Below are 22079 nucleotides of genomic sequence, written 5' to 3'. Positions count from 1 at the left end.
CACGGTTTAGTGAAAGCTGAGATTCTCATCTCTGCAGGAGCTGGGCGTTTTTGTTTTTTAAATCGAACTATCCCAAAATTTAGGACAAAATCAAGAGAGCTCACAATACTGCTTTTCCTCTGCTGTGTTGTAAACCGCGGCTAGCAGGCTGTGTGTCTAAAGGCAACCAGACTTCACAATTTTCCACCATCACCATAATTCCTGAGCAAAGGCTACGTTATCTATGCAACGGATTATGACTTTTCAGGCAGGATCAGGGATGAAGAGGTAACACGCTGGCAGGCAGGCAGGCCTTGTGGGGGTCAATCGCCCCTCTGCCTCCCCCAGGCTGGACGGGCACCGTTATCTGGGGGGGGGGGGGCGCCTGTAGGCGGGAGCGCGCTCCCCGCGCAGCCACAGCCCCGCTTACAGCAGCAGCCGCTGCAAGTGCCCTTGACACAGCAAGTCAAGAGGCGGGCAGAAGACCGGAGAAGCCAGCAGCCAATAGCGACTCACAAACCCGCCGCTTTCGTCTCCGCGGGCGACACCAGCTCCTTAGCATTTGTCTTTGAGCTTTTACGACGTAACGTTCCCTCCTCCCGCCGCGCTACTTTACGCGGCCGCTCGCCTCCCCCCCCTCTGAGGCAGGGTAGGGGGCGGGGCGGTCGGGGCCAATGACCGGCCAGAGCGCCATGGCGACGGAGGCGGTGGCGCTGCCGTAAAGCGATAGCCGAGAGGCGTCGCGCGGAGCCGGTTTGACCCAGGTGCTGGGGGCAGGTGTCATTGGAGTTGGGGACGCGGAGCGAGTGGGGTAGTCGCCGCGCTCCCTGCCTCCTTCCCCGCCCGGTGCCCGATACCCCCTGCCGCCATGGCGGGGGTGCTGGCCCGCAAGGCCGCGGACTATGTGCGCAGCAAGGACTTCAGGGACTATCTGATGAGGTGAGAGCGGCGGGGGCCGGCTGGGCGCGGCTCTGCCCGGCGACTGTCCGCCCCGCCCCCGCTGCCGCGCGCGGGGGCTGTTGTGGGCCGTTTAACCGGCCCTTCGACTGGCCCGGCTGGGTCCCTGCGCGCTCGCACTCTGGCTCTCACGAGCGGCTCGTGCCGCAGCGCCGCCGTGCGAGGGGGGGGGCTGTTCGGCCGCGCGGTGGCGGCCGCCGAAGCGAGGGAGCGGTCCCGGGACGAGCCGGCTGGGCGGGGCAGGAGAGGGGAGGGCTGGCGGCGCGCGCGCAGTAACTGCCGTTGGCGCCGCGAGGTTGGGTCAAGGCGGCGGTGTTCCCACAGCCGCCGAGAAACCCCTTCCCGCCGGGCCGGCGTCGCTGCCGTACCGTCGGCCTGTGGCCCTGATTCGCTGCTGTCCACGGGTCAATCGCAGTTCGCGACTGGCCTCCTCGTTTACATAAGTTTGCGAAGCGCAGTGCGCGTCGTGTCGCTCACAGGAGGCAACCGCAGCGCCTGCTCCGTTTTCGCGTGTGTAAATCTGTTGTAATTTGAGCCGTGCAACGCTCAGAGGAGCACCAAGTATACTATGAAAACAGGCCACAGAAACCTTGCGACGTTCTGCTTACCTTTTTTAATGGATGGGCAATTTAATTATTACTGTCCTCATCGTGGATAAGACGGGGTTTGTAGCATCTGTGCCAGGGCAGGTAAACTGTCATGTCAGTTTTACAAGGCAAAAATGGTATATGCTTGTACATTATGATGCAGGCTCTAATTATAGAAGCATAAAGGGGCCAAATAACTTTTACTGGCAATCTTAAGGCATTTCTTGAATTTTGAGTGATTGACTTTGCAAAATTAATGTTTTTATAATATTGGTTTTTGTGTATAATTTCCTATCTTTAAAGAAAAAACCTTCCAACAGCTGGAACCATATTCATCCCCAGCTTGGGTTGTCAATAGGGTTTGGATCTTTAGAGCCACATTACATACATAGGGGCTGGAACAAGAGGTGTAGAGTGTGCTGCAGGACCCCCTGACTTGAAGTGGATTCCATTATTTACAGGATTTACAGTGTGGTTCAGTGACCTACAGTACCCCCACTATAAAAAATGTTCCAGCACCCCTGATTGCATACTCTTATCAGCTCAAGTAGTAGAAGTAACTGTTAGATGCTAAACAGCCTATACCTATATGGACCAACCACTAGAAGTGGTGAATTACACACTTTGCCTGGTTTCAGAGTAGCAGCTGTGTTAGTCTGTATTCGCAAAAAGAAAAGGAGGACTTGTGGCACCTTACAGACTAACCAATTTATTTGAGCATAAGCTTTCGTGAGCTACAGCTCACGTCATTGCTCAGCTATTTGGTGACAGCCGAGGAATGTAGACACTTCGCTTTCATAGGTTCAGTTTCAGGTTCTGGAGGGGAATGTTATGGTTAGACTCTTGTGTGCCCAGCCTGTTCCTCTTGTAGCTGCTCAGTACCCAAATAGAGTGGCTTCGTTCTCTTCATTGCCTGTTGCCAGCTGAATTTACAGGAAGGAGTCGTCTTGAACTCCAATTCTTGTGTCTAGTGCCACAGGGGCCTACAGCAGCTGTGAGGAGCAATTTCCGGGAGGTCCTGCTCAGCCCCTGCAGTTCTGGGGTGGAGCCTGGCTAGTAAAAATGGAGTCTTCAGAGCATTTAACTCCCAGAATCTAACAAGTCTCTACTGAGCATATGTGAACTGTGTTTTTTTTTGTTTGTTTGTTTTTTTCAGAGGCTCATAACTTGGCCAAATTTGAGCGAATTTTCATGGGGACAGCATAGGGCATAGATCCCTTACATCAAGGCAACCCTGCCATTCCCTGCCAAATTTCAGATTCTTGTAAGAAAGCATGGAGGTGCTAGAGCTTATCAACAAAATGGTTGTAAGAATTTTTTTAACGTTGGCAAAACAGTGGAATATTTTCCCTATTAATCTTATTTTCAGAAATACTGAACTATTTTGACTTAAAATATTTAAAAAATAATAATCTTTTGTCCATTTGAGGCACACAAAGACCAGAGGAAATTTCAGCCCAAATTATTTGTTTGGCAAAGTTATAAGTAAGTGAAAACAGAGTTGTATAATGGTAAGTGTCAGGCCATCTTAACTCAGGAACCAGCTCTGCTTATAGTATTTTCTCAACACTAATGGTGCTTGGTGTTGAGCAAACACAAAAGACAACATAATTGTTGCTCAGAGGAACTTTCTGTCTAGTATAGACACAAGCAAGCATAGTATTCAGGAGATAGTGCAAGCTTTGGTGGAGAAATCTTGTAGTAATCAAAATTTAGGCTTTGTGGGAGAAGTCTGTCAGAAAAGGAGATTTGGCACCTGCTGAAGCAAGCTCAGACAGAAAGGATCGATGAAAAGTGTGAAGACATGAAGGATTCCAAGACAACAATGAGAAGATTTGAGTCGAAGCAAAATGAGGGAGAGTAGGAAAAATCGGAGCAGACATGTAGGTATGGCTAGAAATAACTCAAGGACTCTAAAGGTTTTCAGGACAATATATTTCATTTAACACTATCCTGTGAAGTTGGAAGTGTCCAGTTGTTCTAGTTATAACATAACTGAACTTGGAGCTGGAGCATATATATAATGTAAATGTCTGTCATGTACATATCTAATAAAACACTGATCTAATTTCTTTTTTAATGGACAAAACAGGCAGATATTGTGATCAGTCATCCCACCTTAAGAACAGGTTTCAGAGGAACAGCCGTGTTAGTCTGTATTCGCAAAAAGAAAAGGAGTACTTGTGGCACCTTAGAGACTAACCAATTTATTTGAGCATGAGCTTTCGTGAGCTACAGCTCACTTCATCAGATGTTTACCGTGGAAACTGCAGCAGACTTTATATACACACAGAAATCATGAAACAATACCTCCTCCCACCCCACTGTCCTGCTGGTAATAGCTTATCTAAAGTGATCAACAGGTGGGCCATTTCCAGCACAAATCCAGGTTTTCTCACCCTCCACCCCCCCACACAAATTCACTCTCCTGCTGGTGCTAGCCCATCCAAAGTGACAACTCTTTACATAATCAAGTCGGGCTATTTCCTGCATAGATCAAGGTTTTCTCACATCCCCCCCACCCCCATACACACACAAACTCACTCTCCTGCTGGTAATAGCTCATCTAAACTGACCATTCTCCAGGTTTAAATCCAAGTTAAACCAGAACATCTGGGGGGGGGGGTAGGAAAAAACAAGAGGAAACAGGCTACCTTGTTAATAGATTAATTAATTAATTAATAGAACTATTAATTTAGGCTTAAATAGAGACTGGGAGTGGCTAAGTCATTATGCAAGGTAGCCTGTTTCCTCTTGTTTTTTCCTACCCCCCCCCCCAGATGTTCTGGTTTAACTTGGATTTAAACCTGGAGAATGGTCAGTTTAGATGAGCTATTACCAGCAGGAGAGTGAGTTTGTGTGTGTATGGGGGTGGGGGGGATGTGAGAAAACCTTGATCTATGCAGGAAATAGCCCGACTTGATTATGTAAAGAGTTGTCACTTTGGATGGGCTAGCACCAGCAGGAGAGTGAATTTGTGTGGGGGGGTGGAGGGTGAGAAAACCTGGATTTGTGCTGGAAATGGCCCACCTGTTGATCACTTTAGATAAGCTATTACCAGCAGGACAGTGGGGTGGGAGGAGGTATTGTTTCATGATTTCTGTGTGTATATAAAGTCTGCTGCAGTTTCCACGGTAAACATCTGATGAAGTGAGCTGTAGCTCACGAAAGCTCATGCTCAAATAAATTGGTTAGTCTCTAAGGTGCCACAAGTACTCCTTTTCTTTTCACCTTAAGAACATTACCCATACACATTCCATGATGTGGGAACATTTTTTTGCAGAAAAGACGGCTGGGGTTTTTTTTGTTTGGCTTTTTTTCTCCTTCAGTTATTTTAAAGGCTTACCAGTCTGGAAGGAACTTGCTAAACAGGATACCATATTGTTCCAAATCTTAATTTCTTTAATGTTTCAAAGGGCTCTGGTTTCATGGCGTTGCTTTCTACATACGTACTTATTCGATCCTATCTCTTACTGAATTATCATCTGTTAGATTTTTACAGTTTTAGTGTACTAGAAATCTTTTTTTAAGTTGATTATTTTGTCCAGTGTGTATTTATAAGCTCCACTTTGTATGAACACAGTTTCTTGTCTTACTGGGAGCCCGTAACTGTGATCTTGATTCCAAAGATTGAAGTTGAAGAATTGCAAAGACTCAAAGGATACCAGCCAAAAATCTCCATTTTAGCCATGACACAGGAAAAATCATACCTTCCAATTGTGTTGTCTTCCTAGGCTCCTTATTGTAGGCTTGTCCTTTCCCAAATAGGTAACCTTCTCCAGGAAAGCCAATCTACCCTCCTCTTACAGGGATAGCAACATATCACGGGGTATTTAGATGAATTATGACTGAGACAACAACTTTGCAAGTCTTCAAAGTGCATCCGTAAATGCATTTTAAGTCAGGCTCTTTTAATGGGTAACATGTTTAAATTCATAGTGGGTTTTTTCGAATCTTATACCCACAATTCACTTTTGATAGACAAACTTAGTGCCTCCTATGTCTCAAGATAGATGTTGATTCTAAATACTGTAATATAACAAATCATTCTATTAAACTGTGTTCTAAGTATGTAATCAGTTGATTCAACAGATGCTGTAACAACCCTTAAGTTCTGGTTTCTCTGAAATGATTATTAAATAGGAATCTAAATGCCCGTATGTCCAACTATATGTACACAATTGACCATCAGTTTTTTACCCTACATTTTTTTTAATGTCGTGGTTAACGTCCCTCCTTCGTCAAAGGCCAGCACAATGCTCATGCATCAGTTAAGTTCCACTCAAGCCTTATTATTCCACTGAATTGTGACTTACATGAAGCATAAGTCTTGAGTGGGTTTCACCCATCAAATACTACCACTGAAGCCTTTATCTTGACCATCTTTCATGCCAGAGCTGAAAGAGGACAGACTCACCGTTAGACCAGACGAGATCTGGTTATAACAAGAACCTTTTGTGTAAATAGTAAGGTACTAATGAAGGGAATTTCATGCATGTAAATCAAATCCCAGAGTCTAAAAACCCACAATGGACACCAATCATCATAATTCCTGTTGACCCTCTGAGGGGTGCCAGTTGAGAGCCACTTTCTGAAGTGTACCTGGGCCTCATCTACAACTCAGGACAGCTCAATGTGAGGCACCATTAAAGGCCCGCAGAGCACCATTGGTTGTAATACACTATTATTCATGATTGATAAAGTGGCCACTAAAATACCCTCTTTCCTGACTTTGGTCTCATGGGTCACCATGGCTCACAAATGACCCACCGGGGGGGGAGGAGGAAATGACACATTTTCCATCTATGCTTGGCCAAGGCAATTGTGACAGTTGCTGGTGAATGTGGATGCTTGCTATAGTCATTTCATGCCTCTGTCACCTTGACTAGTTCACTTTAATATACCTGAAACCTTGAGGAAGCTTAAGCTAGTACAGAATGTGCCTGACTGCTTGCCAGTCTTACAAAATGCACCCGTTGCTAGTGCTCTAAATTGCCCTGGCTACCATGTTGATTTTAATGTAGGGCTTGTCTACCTGAACAATTAGAGCATGGCAAGATGGAGTATTACTCTACCTTGCACCAGTGGCTCATGATTTAATTGTCCTGCTGATATGTGTTAATCGAGCGCTTTGAGATAGTCCCCTTTGAAATGGGACTAGTTGGGAGCATCTTAACAAACTGTTAATGCACATCAGCAGGACAGTTAATTCATCAACCACTGGTGCAAGGTAGATTCCCACCACAGCTTGCCATGCTCTAATTGTTCAGGTAGACTAGCCCTTAGATTCCTAGCTGCTCCTTTTAGGGATTTCTAAGGGCTAGTCTACACTGGCAATGCTGCGCTTTAACTGTGGCTTGAATGGTCGCAGCAGAGCGCTGGGAGAGAGCTCTCCCAGTGCTCTTAAAAAAACAAAAACCAAAAAAACACCTCCACAAGGGGCATAGCTACCAGTGCTAGGAGCACGGCTCCCAGCATTGGTGCACAGTCTACACTGGCGCTTTACAGCACTGAAACTCGCTGCGCTCAGCGGGGTGTTTTTTTCACACCCCTGAGCAAGAAAGTTGCAGCGCTGTACATTGCCAGTGTAGACAAGCCCTAAGCCTGACATATTGTGACTAACCATATCGTTCTCTCTCAGGAGGAGAGGGGCTCTGCTTTTGAAGGGTTGCACTTACCTTTGTGGAAATGGCTAACTGAGGATAGAGCCATTATACTTCAGGAACAAACATATATTGCAGTCTAATACATCTAAGAATGGAGAGATTACAACATCTGTTGGTGAAACTGATCTGTTCTTGGCTGCAAAGCACTGGGCTAAATATGCGTTTGCTTTTGAAGGAGGAGTTTGTGTAACCTTGGTTTTTCATATTCCTCCCACAGTGGTAGCTGTCCCAAGGGCAGATGAGCAAAAAGGATTTGGTTGGGGGAAAAAGAATCTCCCCCATCTGGACAGGTTGTGAGTTCTACTGTTAAAATAACAGTATTTTAGACCCTGTTTCAGACTGAATTTAATTGGCATTAAACTTCCATTAGAATATGGACTTAAGTCTGAGAGTTCTTTTAGCTGGCTTGACTAGCACTGTTTCCACAAACATAGCTAAACATACATTGTAACTGTTTTCATGAAAATGGCACTTCCTGCCATCACTGCAACCATCAAAAAATGGACTAGATTCATCCTGATGTAACTGCTCTTCGGTGGAGTCAAGTGGAGATTGGCTCAATGACTATAGATTATGCAGACCAGTGGGGAAAACACGTAAGTTACACAGTCATGAAGCCAACAAACTTGTCACATGTACTAAAATGGAGCTTACTAAAAAAAGTCTAAGGTGTTAATGAAGCATTCTCTCATGTCATATTTTAAAAAACCTTGTATACTCAGCAGCCCAATAATAAGTTACTTGTGGGGCACACCCAAAGAAGTCCACCTGCAGCATCTTGAATCCCCCAGTAAGCATGGTTACAAAATGGAAGAACACTAGAAATAATAGTGAAAACATGCCTTTGGTGGTTCTACTGAATATGCATTTAAAAGTAGAGGCTGATAACTTAGATATGCAGGGGTACATGTTGGTCATGCACATACCTATGGTAAGCTATTGCATCTAGACAGTGTCTCAAACTAATAAGAGTAATGTCTTCAGAAACTTCTTACCATACAGACTCTAATGTAAGAGTACAGAATTGTGGGATTGATTAGGGTAAAATTTGTGCATCTCAAGATAATGCATGGCAATTTCTAATGCATATTTGGTTTTGCCCTTTTATGTTCACCCTGTATCTTGTAGCAGCAGACAGTCCCAAATATGTGTCAGCAGCTAGCATTGACCCAACCATATCATACTGTAGTATATGGGTATAATAGACTTCAATTAAGTGTTTTGTGTGTCAAGCCGTTGAAGTTTGTCAGCATGGAGATAATGTACAATATAACGGTGTTTTTAAGGTTGGGTCTCCTAAGCATTGTAACAGTGAAATCCTCATTGGCAACTTTCCATGAACTAGAGGGTAAATTTGATTCTTGGTTTCTTTATCAAAAGCAAATGCAACTTCTTTTGTGATTTACATTAATTACTGCTTGTATGACTTCACCAGGAATAAAACCCTACACATCATTATATTTTTTTCTTAGTTTGTAGTTAGATGGAAGAGGCAGCCGGCCACATTACTTTTAGAGCTCAGTTAGGCTTTTGACACCCTCTTGATCTTAAAAAAAACACTAGAGGTGGAATCCTGGCCCCAATGAAGTCCATGGCAAAACTCCCACTTGCTACAGTGGGACCAGGATCTCACCTTAGTACATTAGATGAGAGAAAAGACTATTTAGAAGGTAAAATTTTGTATTATATCAAGACAAGTGTTAAATATTTTTGGTTTTAGTATAATAACTTAATTGAGAAAGCGGCAAAGAGTCCTGTGGCACCTTAAAGACTTAGTCTGGATCTGTAAAAGCGGCAAACACGGCTACCCCTCTGATACTTAATTGAGAGAAATTGCTGCACCATAACTTATGTCTTCCACTCAAGATCAGTAATTTGAAGGAAACTAACTCTTTTCTGCTCCTCTTTCATGCATCATCTGAATGGTGAACCATAATGAACGCTGACAACATAGTACGGTAAGAAAAAGCTTTTTCTACTTCATTTCAGCCATTTGTAATCTTGCTGTACTAACATTGTTATGAACTGACCTGACTCAGTCTAAGGAAGTGCATTACTAACCTTCAGGACTGGTGAGTTAATAAAATTTGTGCTCACACATGGGAGTAGAGAGGTATCAGGCTAACAATCCCCTCATCTAAGGAGGACTAAAGCAGCTAAGGAATCACTTCAGAAAGATATGGGTTTCCTTCACAGCTCCTCAGTCACTGTTTGCTAGGGGCATGGGATTGATTTAGAGTTCCATCTCTGACTACTACACAGTCATGTGTTGTTGCTAGATTAATTGAATGTTTTATTTTTAACTGTGTTTACTTCAGACAGTAAACAGCACAGTCCTACAGCTTTCACTTTAGACTGTCTCTAATGGTCCAGTTATCTCCATTACTGACTCTGGAAATCATGGGTCACTATATTGTGGGATTCAGTGTACTTGGTTAGTTCTGTACTATGGCTGACATAGAAGGCTATCCTAGTCTATTTCCCATGTAGACTGAAAACAGCCTGTACATGTGAAGTTGCACTTTATTACATTTCTATTGAATCCTCTTACTTTCTAGATGGAAAAACATAAAACTTCTGAGGGAGTCGGACTGAATGGCTGACGGGATTGGAAAGGGGATTGTGGAGCCTTTTACATCTTGGTCTCCATTTCAAATGTGGTCCAGATCAGTAGTGATTGAAAGTTACTATTTAATGGCAGATTAGTGATTTATATGAAACAAGTTGAGTGAACTCTGACTTTCATTTCTAATGAACACCCCCATGTCACAATAATCATCGGACTTAATATCTTTTGTAGGCAGTCTAATAAGGAATCATAGAATATCAGGGTTGGAAGGGACCTCAGGAGGTCATCTAGTCCAACCCCCTGCTCAAAGCAGGACCAATCCCCAATTAAATCATCCCAGCCAGGGCTTTGTCAGATGCTGAATGAACATAAACTACCTCCCAGAACAAGAAGCTAGCATTAAGTCTCCTAAAGCTAAAACTGTTTTGAGGGTAGATGGACAGCCACTTTCCAGTGCTGTCATTGTGTCAGTTCTCAAGCACTAAATTCCACTATTTTAAATGAATCCAGAGAAAACTATAGAGGTACTTAAAATGGTATTTTTGACAATGTATGTGCAATTGCGGTTACACTCAGAATTTGCTTAAAGTGATGCATTAGCAACAGAAAGTTAGGCCTGGGTTACGCTGCGGTGGGGGGTTCTTACCAGGACTTACCTGGCTGTCCTCATGGCGGCGAGTCGACCGCAGCAGCTCACCCGTCGACTCCGCTTACTCTTCCTGCTGAGGTGAAGTACAGGCATCGATTCGGGGATCGATTTATCGTGTCTAGACGAGACGCGATAAATCAATCCCTGATAGATCGCTACCCGCCGATCTGGCGGGTAGTGAAGATGTACCCTTAGTTAGGATGTGGGCTAGAACGTACCTGCAGTCACACAAAAAAACTGTAGTTTTAAACAGAACATTGAAACTATTAAAATAACTTGGTTATATACAAGTCCCGTCCCCCCCCCCCCCATAACAGATCACTGTTACTGAATTTCTGCTGCTGTGATTCTAGCTATTATAGCATATGTTAACTTACTTTGGTGTCTGAGTAGTAGGTGTCCCTAAACCACATATGCCTTCACCTAGACATTGTCATTAATGTACAAATGAAATACCATAACTCAGAATGTTCTTGTTTTATGGGATTGTGAGTAGTAATGGATTGGTTAGATTTTAATTAGTGATTCCTCATGCATTTTCTTTCCCTATCAACTTTCATGTTCTTCCACATTGTCAGTAGTAGAAATGAAAGTTTTTATAACTTCTCTAGTCTTGTACTGTCCTTCACAAGTAAATTGTCACACTATTTAAACTTCTTAAACTAAACTGTTCGGATAAAATTTTCAGAAGCCTCCAAGTCCCATTGTCAGACACTTAGGTCATTTTTGACAGTGTTACTTTGTGGTGTTTAGCCTTGTGACCTTAAACACATGAGGTCACTTCTCACTGTTAGGTGAGATAAAATTGCCAACCTTGCTGCAAAACAGCACTTAACTCAGCAAAACTGATCATGGGGGTTATTTTAGCTGTTTTTTATAAGCTTTCTACCTCTTTTCTCATATGTGGGCATCCACTAGTCTGAACACTACTAATGAGTTAGATCTGCTTATTCCGCCACAGTAGAGGCAGTTTAGATTCTATCTTCCTTCCTTTGAGTTGGGGGTGGAAGCAAAGCTGTCTCTATTCTAGTGGAGCGCACACGTAAAATCCACAAGCTCCTGTCCAGACCATTGGATGGCCTTCCGCAGAAGAACTAAAATTACAGGTGAAGAACCCATTTTCCCCCTGCTTCTCTCCCCCAATATGCTCCCTTGTTCTGAATCACTGGAATATGTATAACGTTAATATTAAAATAGATGCAAAAGTGGTGTTAACTGGCTGCAAAGAATTCCAGCTTTCACTTGCAAATAGGTATCCTAATGGCCTTAGAAGTTAGCCAATTTGCTGGTCTTGTGCATAGTTTTTGTTAGGAGGAGAAATTCCTGATAGGTATTTATTTGATGCAATCATTTCTATTTACATAGAACGTACATAAAATCCTGTTTCCCTGAACACAGGTCACCGTTTCTGTGCTCACAGTTCCAAGCCTCTTTCAGCCAGCACTCTGCCCCAAAGCTTTCTCTCTCTTATTAAGATCATGCTCTAAGTTCTTATCTGGGTTTTTTGCTTCCATTTCTCTGTTTCTGTGGTGTTTCTTCTTTCTTTTCTCATGCACACGCATGGATACACAGTTGGAACTAAAAGCAGGGATGAGGGTTTGACTTATCAGACCCCCAGGAAACTCCTTGAACCAAATGGCTCGGACACAGCCGAGACTTGTATGTTGTCTAGTCTTTGGGCAGTGGTTTTCCATTGCTTCAGCTATCCCTAAACAAAGAGCATTTAACTGTTCTCATTTACCTAAACAAAAGGTGGTTATTGCCCAACAGCTTCCACAATGTGGCATGATTGCCAAGAGCTCAGGTATGCTTGTTGGGAGCAATCTAGCCTGCAGCATAATCCTGGAATGCCCCCTTAAGTTATTCACTGAGGTATTTTGCACTGAGGTTTTTTTTCCTGCCTTCATATTGAATAGTGGTTTGGAGAATTTCTTGTATGAACAAGATGCACTATTTGTTTGCATAAGTTGTCTGTAGACTCTAGCATAAACTCAGGTTACAGTAGTGACCACAGAGTGGGTTCTGTTGCCACTTGACAGCCTGGGAAGAATGGTGTGTTCTGTCCTTGTCCCCCATAGGACAAACTATGCCAAACCCATCTACATGGGTTTGGGAAAGTCGGGAGGATTTTTCCCTGCAGTGGAAAGGAGGAGACCCTTATTTGACAAGTGTTTTTTTTTCCCTTCCACTTAAGTGTGCTTGAAAGCTGTCTCTATTCCAATTTGAAAGGAAGCTATAACACACTACTACTCTTCCAGAACTTCCTCTCTTAAAAAAATCTAAGAATAACATGTAGATGTTAGTAGAAAAATATGAAATCTTTCAAAATTAGAGGATAAACTCTTTGCTTCCTTCCACTTTATTTACAGCACTTTTGGGGACCGGTAGCCAACTGGGGACTCCCTATTGCTGCTATTAATGACATGAAGAAATCTCCAGAGATCATTAGTGGCCGAATGACATTTGGTAAGAAACAGGGTTGAAATTGGGACAGACTTAAAATGTCAAACTACTTCCAAGTCCATAAAAAACTTTCCAAACGCTACACTTCAACCACTAATTTTAGTTTAACACATCTGTAAACTCTCTTGTTGCATTTAAAATACTGTGGATGTAAGTTTTAAAAAGTAACTAGTAACTTCTGGGTACTTTTTTTCTTTTTCTTTTGAGGTGCCCAACTTGAAACATCTTAAAGAGGGCAGATTTTTTTTCCAGAGGGTGGATACTCTGTAATTAGTGTAGATTTGGGGGGGAGCTCTGAAAAATGTCTCAAGTTTGGGCATTCAAAATCAGTAGTTGCTTTAGAAAATTTAATCCTCTTTGTCTACTACTGTATAATGTTAGTTCCTGAACATTTTCCTAACTTATTTCCAGTGTTAACTTGTTACTGTCTCCCTCTTGTACCAGAGGTCTCACTGATGCTGCTTCTGTGTGGTATGGGATTTAAGTTTATAATACTTGCCAACTGGAGAACTTTGAAAGGAAATGTCTTCTGAAGCTGCCTGCACCCTTAGTAACAGAATTAAATTGCCTTTAGAGAGTAACTGTCTATTAGAAGGTTTTCTACAAATGCAAGGGAGTTACAATCACTCTTTAAAACTACTCCTTACCGTTCATTCGCTCTGCATTCTGTTCAGAAGTTTTGCTGCTTGGAAATGCAAGAGTGGTTTCATTTAAACGCTTGTTTTTCCTGGAATGTACTTTTCCTGGACACTTTGCCCTAGTGTCTGCTTTCCTTCTGATATATTGGATTTCCTTTCTTGTTGCATGATAAAAATAAAACCAAACAAAAATCCTTTAAGTTTAATATACAGCTCTTACTTACATAATGACATTTACATTAGCCAAAGTATAGCCACTTAATTTGTTCAATAGTCTTTTGAGCAAATTCCCACAAAGCAAAAACGTGTGCTTATTATAACAAAACATCTGACTTCTACCCATTTAATCTGATTGCTTCAAACAAGTATTATTGGATAATTGAGTCACTGTCTATTGAATATTGCGCTCAAGATGGCCAATATTGCTTACTGAGATGGAAGACCCCTTTGTTACTAACATAAACACTGCTTTGTTCTGTGCAAGCTATGAAATACGCTTCAGTGATCAACTGCTCAGCTCAACCAAAGTGAGGCACATCCAGACAGGAAAATACAGTATACCATTTTTTTCTTATATGGCATTCACATGCAATATAGTGAAATTTTCTGAAACCTTTTTCAAATTTCATCCAGAACAAAACTTTAAGATCTTCTCTAGCAAGCCTATTTCTTGCACAGCAAAAATTCACACTGTGTCAAGAGCATAAATCATCATTTGTATTTTTTGGCAGTTAATTTTCTCTTCTGCTTGTGGATAATTGAGGTATTAAAATATAAACAGAGAAAATTACATACACAGGATGAAAAATGTGACTTGCTTTTAAAATAAAACTGCACTGGCAGTGAGAATTTTTTTAACCTCTCGAGTTCCTCTTTTTCTAAGTGACTGGATTTGGTCCCTGATATACAGAATTTATGTATATCTGTCAGCTGACTAGGCCATAAGACTCCTGTTGAAAACTAAAACCAACATTTTTTTATTAGCCCTCTAAACATTGCAGAGAACTCAGTCTCCTTATACATAAGTGTTCCAACTGAAGTCTGAGTACTTGAGTAAGATGAGCAGAACTTGCCCTTGATAAAGGAAATAATGTAGTATAAATCCCAATAGGGGCTTGACTAGCAAGCCTCTTTTAAAATTACAAAACGTGGAGCTACATGCATAAAAGAACTTGGGCGTGGTGATGCTGAGCATTGCCCTGATTAATGTTTAGGCACTTACAAAATCACTAAGATTCACAAAGTCTGAGTTCAGCACCTTGGCTCCCTATACAATGAATAGGGACAGAGAGATGCCTTAAAAAGGGATTCACAAAAACCAGCATGCTAGGTGAGTCGTTGCCTAAGCTAGCCAATGGGAGATGCCAAACTGAGAGGTGTGTACTCTGAGACAGGTGCTTGAAGTCTGGGATAGGTGCTTCCCTCTGATTGGGATTCTCCACTGCAAACCCTCTCTTGGTGCTAGGTGCCTGTTTAGCAAGAAGATGGGGGAGAAAGGCAGAGGAGAAGGACCTCTCTTATAACTTTTAGCCTGTGGTGTCATTTCAGAAAAAATTTGGGGAGGAGGAGACTGTTTAACATATAGAAGGTTGTGTGATTATATTGCATTCTGCGAGATCTCAGGGTTGGGAGAGAACTGCTCCCCTTGCTCCATCGCAAATTATGTCCCTTCTTTTAGTCCAGTGGTTCAGGTACTCACCTGTGATGTGGGAGACCCCCTGCTTCAAATCCACCTTGCAAGTGAGGGGGAGAAGGGACTTGAACTGGACTCTGACACCTCTCATGTGAGTGCCCTAACCACTGAGCTATGGGATATTCTGATATGGGACTCCCTAAGGCTTGGGCTATGCTTTGAGCTAGGGGTGTGAGTCCCAGCTCCAGTGGACGTACTTGTGTGCTAAAGATAGTGTAGCCATGGTACCATGGACAGCAGCGAATGTTGGCATGGGCTAGGTGCCCCAAGTACTTATCCACAGGGTCTGACAGCTTTGTATTCAGGGCTGCTAGCCCATGTTGCTGCTTTCCATGCTACCATGGCTACACTATCTTTAGCACACTAGCTTGATGAGAGCTGACACAAGTATTTTCACTGGAGCTGGGACTTTCACCTCTAGCTCAAAGCATAGACGTAGCCTCAGGGAGTCCCATATCAGAATATCCCATAGCCCAGTGCTTAGGGCACTCACCTGAGAGTTCGCAAATCCCTGCTCAAATCACTTCTCCTCCTCAGGTGGAGCAGGGATTTATGTAAGATCACCTATAGGGGTTTAAGCCAGCGTGCAAGCTGTGAATGCATCAGATTGGGCCCTGCAGGCAAGTTAGGCAGAGGAATGCCTATCTTCCTGCGGTTGGTGAATTGCTCTGGGGCTTAGGCAGCCAGATGCCTGGCATGGGTCTGCTGTGCTCATGCTCAGTGGCAAAAACATAGGTGCCTAGGAAATTTTTACTGCAAAAACTTAGGTGCTGAGCAAGTTTAGGTGCCTACAGCAACCAGGGGCAGCTGAGTGGGGGTTTTGTGAATCCCAGTGGGGCCTGATTCTGTGTTTTTAGATGTCTCACAAAAGGAAATTGCCACTTTTAATCTAGCCTATGCTGCAGAAATTGATAAATAAAACACATCACTTCCTTTTCATCTTCATAGTGGAACTGCTTTGTCCTATGCAACTAATGAAAAGGGATATTTTGAACTAACTTTGTTCAGCCTTTAGAGTGCCCTTACTATATAGCTCAGAGGTGGGCAAACTATGGCCCGCTGGACCCTCCTGCCCAGCCCCTGAGCTCCTGGCCTGGGAGGTTAGCCCCCAGCCCCTCCCCCGCTATTCTCCCTCCCCCACAGCCTCAGTTCCCTGCACCGAGGGCGCAATGCTCTGGGCGGTGGGGCTGGCTCCTGAGTCAGCGCAGCTGCAAAGCCCGGCCTGACCCAGCGCTCTTTGGTGCGCGGTGCATGGCTGGCTCTAGCTGGCCAGCGCAGTTGTAGCGCTGCCAGGAAGCGTGGTCAGGGGGCTGAGGGGTTTAGGGTGGTCCGGGGGGGGTGGATGGGGAAGGGGCAGTCAGAGGGCAGGGAATGGGGGTGGGAAGGGGCAGTCAGAGGGCAGGGAATGGGGGTTGAATGGGGGCAGGGGTTGGGGGGGGGGGGGGGACAGTCAGGAAGGAGAGGGGGGTTGGATGGGGCAGCGACAGGCAGTCAGGGGCAGGAGTTCCAGGGACAGGGAGAAGGGGTGGTTGGATGCAGCTGGGGTCCCCAGGGGGCAGTTAGGAATGAGAGGAGGGGTTGGATGGGACGGTGGGGGGCAGTTGGGTGGGGGTTTCGGGGGCGGTAAGGGGACAGGGAGCAGGGGGGTTGGATGGGGGGGGCGTCAAGGGGCGAGAAGTGGGGGCCGGGCCGGGAGGCACAGCCTCCCCTAACCGCCCCTTCATACAATTTCCGAAACCCGAAGCAGCTCTCAGGCCAAAAAATTTGCCCGCCCCTGATATAGCTGATGCTGGGTGCTTAAAATTTTATTGCATTTACTGTACCTGTTTTGCAAGGTCTTCTTTTTGGTAAGTGTTGCACAGGTAAAATACGTGTTTCAGGCCAATGTTGAAACTAACCATCTTCTCCATATAGTGAAATAGTACATTCCAAATGGGATGAAAACTTAAACATCCATTTTGGTTTTGGGAGGATTTTTAAATAGTGAAATTGCACAACACTTCAAAGATTTTTGCGAAAGAACTTTGCTCCATCAAATATATGTATACTACAACACAATGTTTAGTTAGCTAGTTCAGTTTCAACTTAGTACCTGTTTACAAGCAGAAGGTTATATGACTGTTAAGAAATAGTTTTATTTATAATGTTTGATGCTGCAGTCATCCTTCAGCACTATTACAAAGGTTAGTAGGTGAGTATTTCTCTCCACAAAGCATAATTTTTGCTATAAGTTTGAATGCGTTGCTTTCATTTTGTACAAAATGAAAATTCTTTCTGCCAGAAATGCAAACGATTCTCATAAAATATAAGGCTTTCTCTTCTGAGACAAGGTCTGTTGTCCTATTACCACAGAGCTGTTTCACTAGGGCTCACAAAAGATTTTCTTGCATCTGAATTTCCATCAAAAACTGAAAGCTTACACTACAGCAAAAATATATTTTCCTTGGATTTAAATTTTCTACTCCCTTACACTAAGAGCACTTAACTGCAGATTAAAATTGTTAATCATTTGTGTGCCTACCTTAAGTTAGACTTTCTCTTGTAAGTTGTCTATTTTGGAAAATGGAGTTTTTGTTTTGTTTTTTTTTAACAAGGGGAGCGTTAGTTGCTTTTAAAAATACTGTTAGTCCTTTCCTAGCAAGAACTATACTTAAATATGGTAGGAATTATATTTTAAAGAAGGTTCTTGCTAGGAATGTGCCAATAGATTCAACTTTGTGAGAAGGCCTTATTTATTTAGGGCATGATCCAGCTCCCATTGGAATCAATATTGGCGGCAATGGGAGATGGATTTGGACACTGAACTGAAGATGCTTTGGTAACTTGTGTGTGGTTATAGGAAGCCACTGAGGGATTCAGAGAGCCACAGCTATTGCAACTCTGTGTTTGGATCCAAGCAAAACAGACAACTTATAGAATTGTTTGCCTCTGTTGAGGTGCTGCCATAGTAAAGGAGAAATGCATTCAGTAGTTGCTAAATAGTGGTTTGCCATAAAATTAGTATTGATTGCATGAAATGGTGTCTTAACAAATAGAAGTTTGAGAAACTTACCACGTAATATTTTAAACATAAGCCAGTGATGGGTTTTTTGTGGGGTTTTTTTAGTTTGGTTGGTTCTTTGGTTTTGCCTTCCTCTACAGCATGTGGGTGCAGGTCACTTGCCAGGATTATCTGGGTTATCTCACTTAATTGTTTTCCTGCCACTGCAGAGGCCTTGGGCACTGGTGCACTTTGGTCCTTCCTATTCTCTTCCTGTGGCTTATAATAGTCTAGTCTCCAGTGGGCTGTAATACTTTGGTCTACATTTAATTGTTGGGTTTAGTGTGTGGGTGATGGTTGTGGCCTGCAATATCCAGACTATATTATATGGTGGTTCCTTCTGGCCTTAAACTTGGACTCTACCACTGACACTATGTTGACTCTGTTTTACAGCACTGTGTTGTTACTCTTTGACTTTTATGAGATTTGCCTACAAGGTACAGCCAAGAAACTGGCTTCTGTTTGCATGTCACTTCACTAATGAAATCGCACAGCTAATCCAAGGAGGACGACTGATGAAATTCAAGTGAGTGAATTTTAAAATCCGTGTGGGGAGGGGATAACAAACTGACATATGCTAGGGATGTTCTGTGTACGTGAATTCAGATTAGAAGCATTGCAGTTTTTCATCTTCTATAATCAGCAATGACTATTAGCTGCTAGTTATTGTTGGTGCCTTCTGCGGTAACATCCCATTGCTAGTTGTTAATCTCGGTCACAGAGAGCAGCTGCTGAGAAGAAGGCTTCCCAGGAAACAAATTGCAGAAAAGCAAAGCAAATGCTGAACATTTCATTGCCTCCCCACACGCTGACACGATAGTTTAGGAACTCCCATCTTTTAGGACACTTAAAACTAAACTGCACAAAACAGGAAAGTTTAGGGACCAGTTTTGTTGTGGTAAGGTGATAATTTAGTAAGTCTTTTTCATACCCAACCTTTGATTTTTACAGTATGTTCAAGCATTAGTCAATAATTGTAATTAAATACTAAGACCTTCACTGAATTCTCCTGTTTTTCTTGGTAGGATGGAAAAGAAGAACTAAATATCTTTATCTTGGAAAAACAGGGAATGTGCTCCTCATCATGAATTACAACAAAGGAAAAACTCTACAGCTGCTGTGATGCAGACTTTTGCATTTTCTTCTCCATCATAAAAATTATCATGAATACAAAATCTTGCCAACATAAAACACATCATCCTTCCACTAAATTTTGTGGACTGCCTTTTTTGTAAAGTACTCTTCTGAATGTAAACAATTACATCTAACTCTTTGCTGCCTTACAAGTATTGACTTTTCTGTTAATGAAATTACTTTCCAAATCATGTGTTCAATAATTATTTTTAAAAGATGAGAACTTTTTTTATTTAACCAGCTACATAACTGAATGGCACAGGATCATTTCATGTATCTTAAGCCTGCTAAATCAGTATGAACGTAGAGGTCAGTAAGACACAATTGTGGGTGGTGTAATTGTTCTGCATATTTAAACATTTTAGAAACCATTTAACATAGTACTTGGGGAGCATCCATTCCTGACTGTTTCATCATTAAAATTTATATCAGACTTCAGCAATGTCTTGCTGATCTAAAAATATGTATTTGCAGACTTGCCAGTTCCAAGTTGCCAGGTCACTCACTGCATGTCTGTTTTCAGTAAAGTGACGAATGGATTTTTACCTGAAAGAGTAGGTTACTTATTTGTTTACATAATTCCTGCTCCCTAGTCACCTTGAGAGAAGCAAGAATTTCTTGTAAACCAAAGGAGAGTAACAGTGGTTATGAACATGCGTATTTAAGAAGCTTGACATGTTGTGGATTTTTATATTTTGTTAAACATATTTGTTTTGTGCACTTGGACCTCTGAAGGTTGCTCCAGTCCTTATTCAGGCAAAAAAACCTTCCCTTTACTTCAGTGGGAGCCTTGTCAGGGTAAGATCTGAAGGATAAAACTCCATTGTCTGGTTGCCTCCACATTGTGGCAGTCAAGTTTTTTTTTTCTACTTGCTTGAAAGTGGCATCAACAACTGCAAATAATGCATACAACATAAAGAATGTATGTGACAGACATAATTTTATCAGTGAAATAACTTTTGGACAGTAAAATGTGTGTCCCAACCTAAGTATGTACCGTCAAAAAGTTTTAATCAAAATAATGACAATAAATAATTTCGATAAAACTCTGCAAGTAGTCTCTCTTCACAATAAAATTGAATATTCTTCTTATACTCCAGTATCAGATCTTAAAGGAAATATCCTACATATGGGAAGTCTGATATAGGGGCCATTTTCTGTTGTAATGAGCTGAAGTTAAAATTAAACAAACTGGTGTACAAAAATACTGTTACTGTTTTTACTGACTGTTGTGGAATTATTGGCATACAGTTGACAGATTTCTTTATATAGAGAGAAACTTTGTTATCCTTTACATAAATGGGATTTGTTGGATCAGGAAAGAGATGAGGAAACATCTCTCTGGAATTCTTACTGTGACACAGGGTTAATTGTACCAATGACAAATCAAATAAATCTGATTAGTTTTCACTTGAGGAAAATAACATTGATCTTGATGGTTGTTTATATCCCATTGATCAGAAAACACACAAATGGCCACTAATAAAGGGGTACATGGATGTGTCTTTCCATTGGGGGAATTTTTCAGTTGAAAGTACCAATTGTTCAACATGTCTCAAGCGGATCATGTGCTGCTGGCTAGTTATGCAATAGTTAAACATTTTCTTCTCTGCCTGTATGCCTTTGTTCCTATTTACTTCATGTCTGTAATCTCTTCAAGGCAAAGGATGATCCTTCCAACAGTGGCCATTACCAGATACTTCAGAGGAAGGAGTGAAATTATAATGCACAAAGCTGCTAATGCAATATTGCAAATGGATGAGGGGGAAAACAATGCTCCCTTTGAGGAAGGGAATCATTAGTCTGACCATATTACAAGTAAGGATAAGATGACACACATTTAAGCCAAGAAGAAAAGGAGGACTTGTGGCACCTTAGAGACTAACAAATTTATTTGAGCATAAGCTTTCATGAGCTACAGCTCACTTCATCAGATGCATTCAGTGGAAAATCTCCCCACTGTATTTTCCACTGAATGCATCTGATGAAGTGAGCTGTAGCTCACGAAAGCTTATGCTCAAATAAATTTTAGTCTCTAAGGTGCCACAAGTCCTCCTTTTCTTTTTGCGGATACACACTTACATGGCTGCTACTCTGAAACCTGTCATTTAAACCAAGATTTTCAGTTATTTCAGTTGGAACTGTTGGGTGCTCAGCATTTTTGTCAATGGCTGGAATTAAGTGCCGAAATTTGAATTTAGGAACCAAATGTTAAGCACCCACATTTTTATATGTAGAAGGTCAAAAAGGAACTATGGGGCGGAGATGGAAAATAGAGCTTAGGTCTCCCAACTCCCACTCTTATGCTTTAACGGCTATTAAGTATCCTTTCTTAAAGGGCTTTCCTTTCTCCCTATAGGTTTAAAAATAGTTCATGTCTCTCCTTGTTGTCACACAAAAATTGTCTAGTAAACTTCAGTTGCCTGATTCAACCCTGCATTACTCCACTTTGTTACAGTAACTTCTGATTTAAATGAAGTTGCAGTGGTGTGAAACTGTAGTAATGCAATGGTGAATTCAAAAACCAGGCCACATTGGCCTTATTTCATAAGGCTTTGTCCAAGCACTTTCTTCATGTTGAACCTGTTTAGGTTCCTAATCTTTGTGTGTGTTTGGAGTTCAAGTAAGCCTAAAAATATAAATCTAAACTGTTAAAATGAGCAGTTTCATTTTTTATGTGAAGGGGGTGGGGGAACCACCAAAA

General features: G+C 42.3%; 1 protein-coding gene across 2 annotated transcripts; it reads left to right on the top strand.

Annotated features, from left to right (window-relative positions):
• The first annotated feature begins 640 nt into the window (after positions 1-640).
• MPC1 (mitochondrial pyruvate carrier 1) lies at positions 641-20799 on the top strand. Of its 2 annotated transcripts, XM_073337907.1 has the most exons (5): positions 641-918; positions 7604-7607; positions 12777-12873; positions 18635-18767; positions 19267-20799. In XM_073337907.1, the coding sequence occupies exons 1-5, from the start codon at positions 848-850 to the stop codon at positions 19283-19285; spliced, it is 324 nt and encodes a 107-aa protein (XP_073194008.1). In that variant the 5' UTR covers positions 641-847; the 3' UTR covers positions 19286-20799. The 2 variants fall into 2 exon arrangements, with proteins under 2 accessions (XP_073194008.1, XP_073194007.1); XM_073337906.1 differs by lacking the exons at positions 641-918; positions 7604-7607 and adding an exon at positions 9613-9912.
• The last annotated feature ends 1280 nt before the right edge of the window (positions 20800-22079 follow it).

This window comes from Lepidochelys kempii, chromosome 3 (genome assembly GCF_965140265.1).
Source record: "Lepidochelys kempii isolate rLepKem1 chromosome 3, rLepKem1.hap2, whole genome shotgun sequence".
Taxonomy (NCBI): Eukaryota; Metazoa; Chordata; order Testudines; family Cheloniidae; genus Lepidochelys; species Lepidochelys kempii.
Note: the sequence above shows the minus strand (reverse complement) of the source record. Positions and strands in the feature narration are given on the sequence as shown.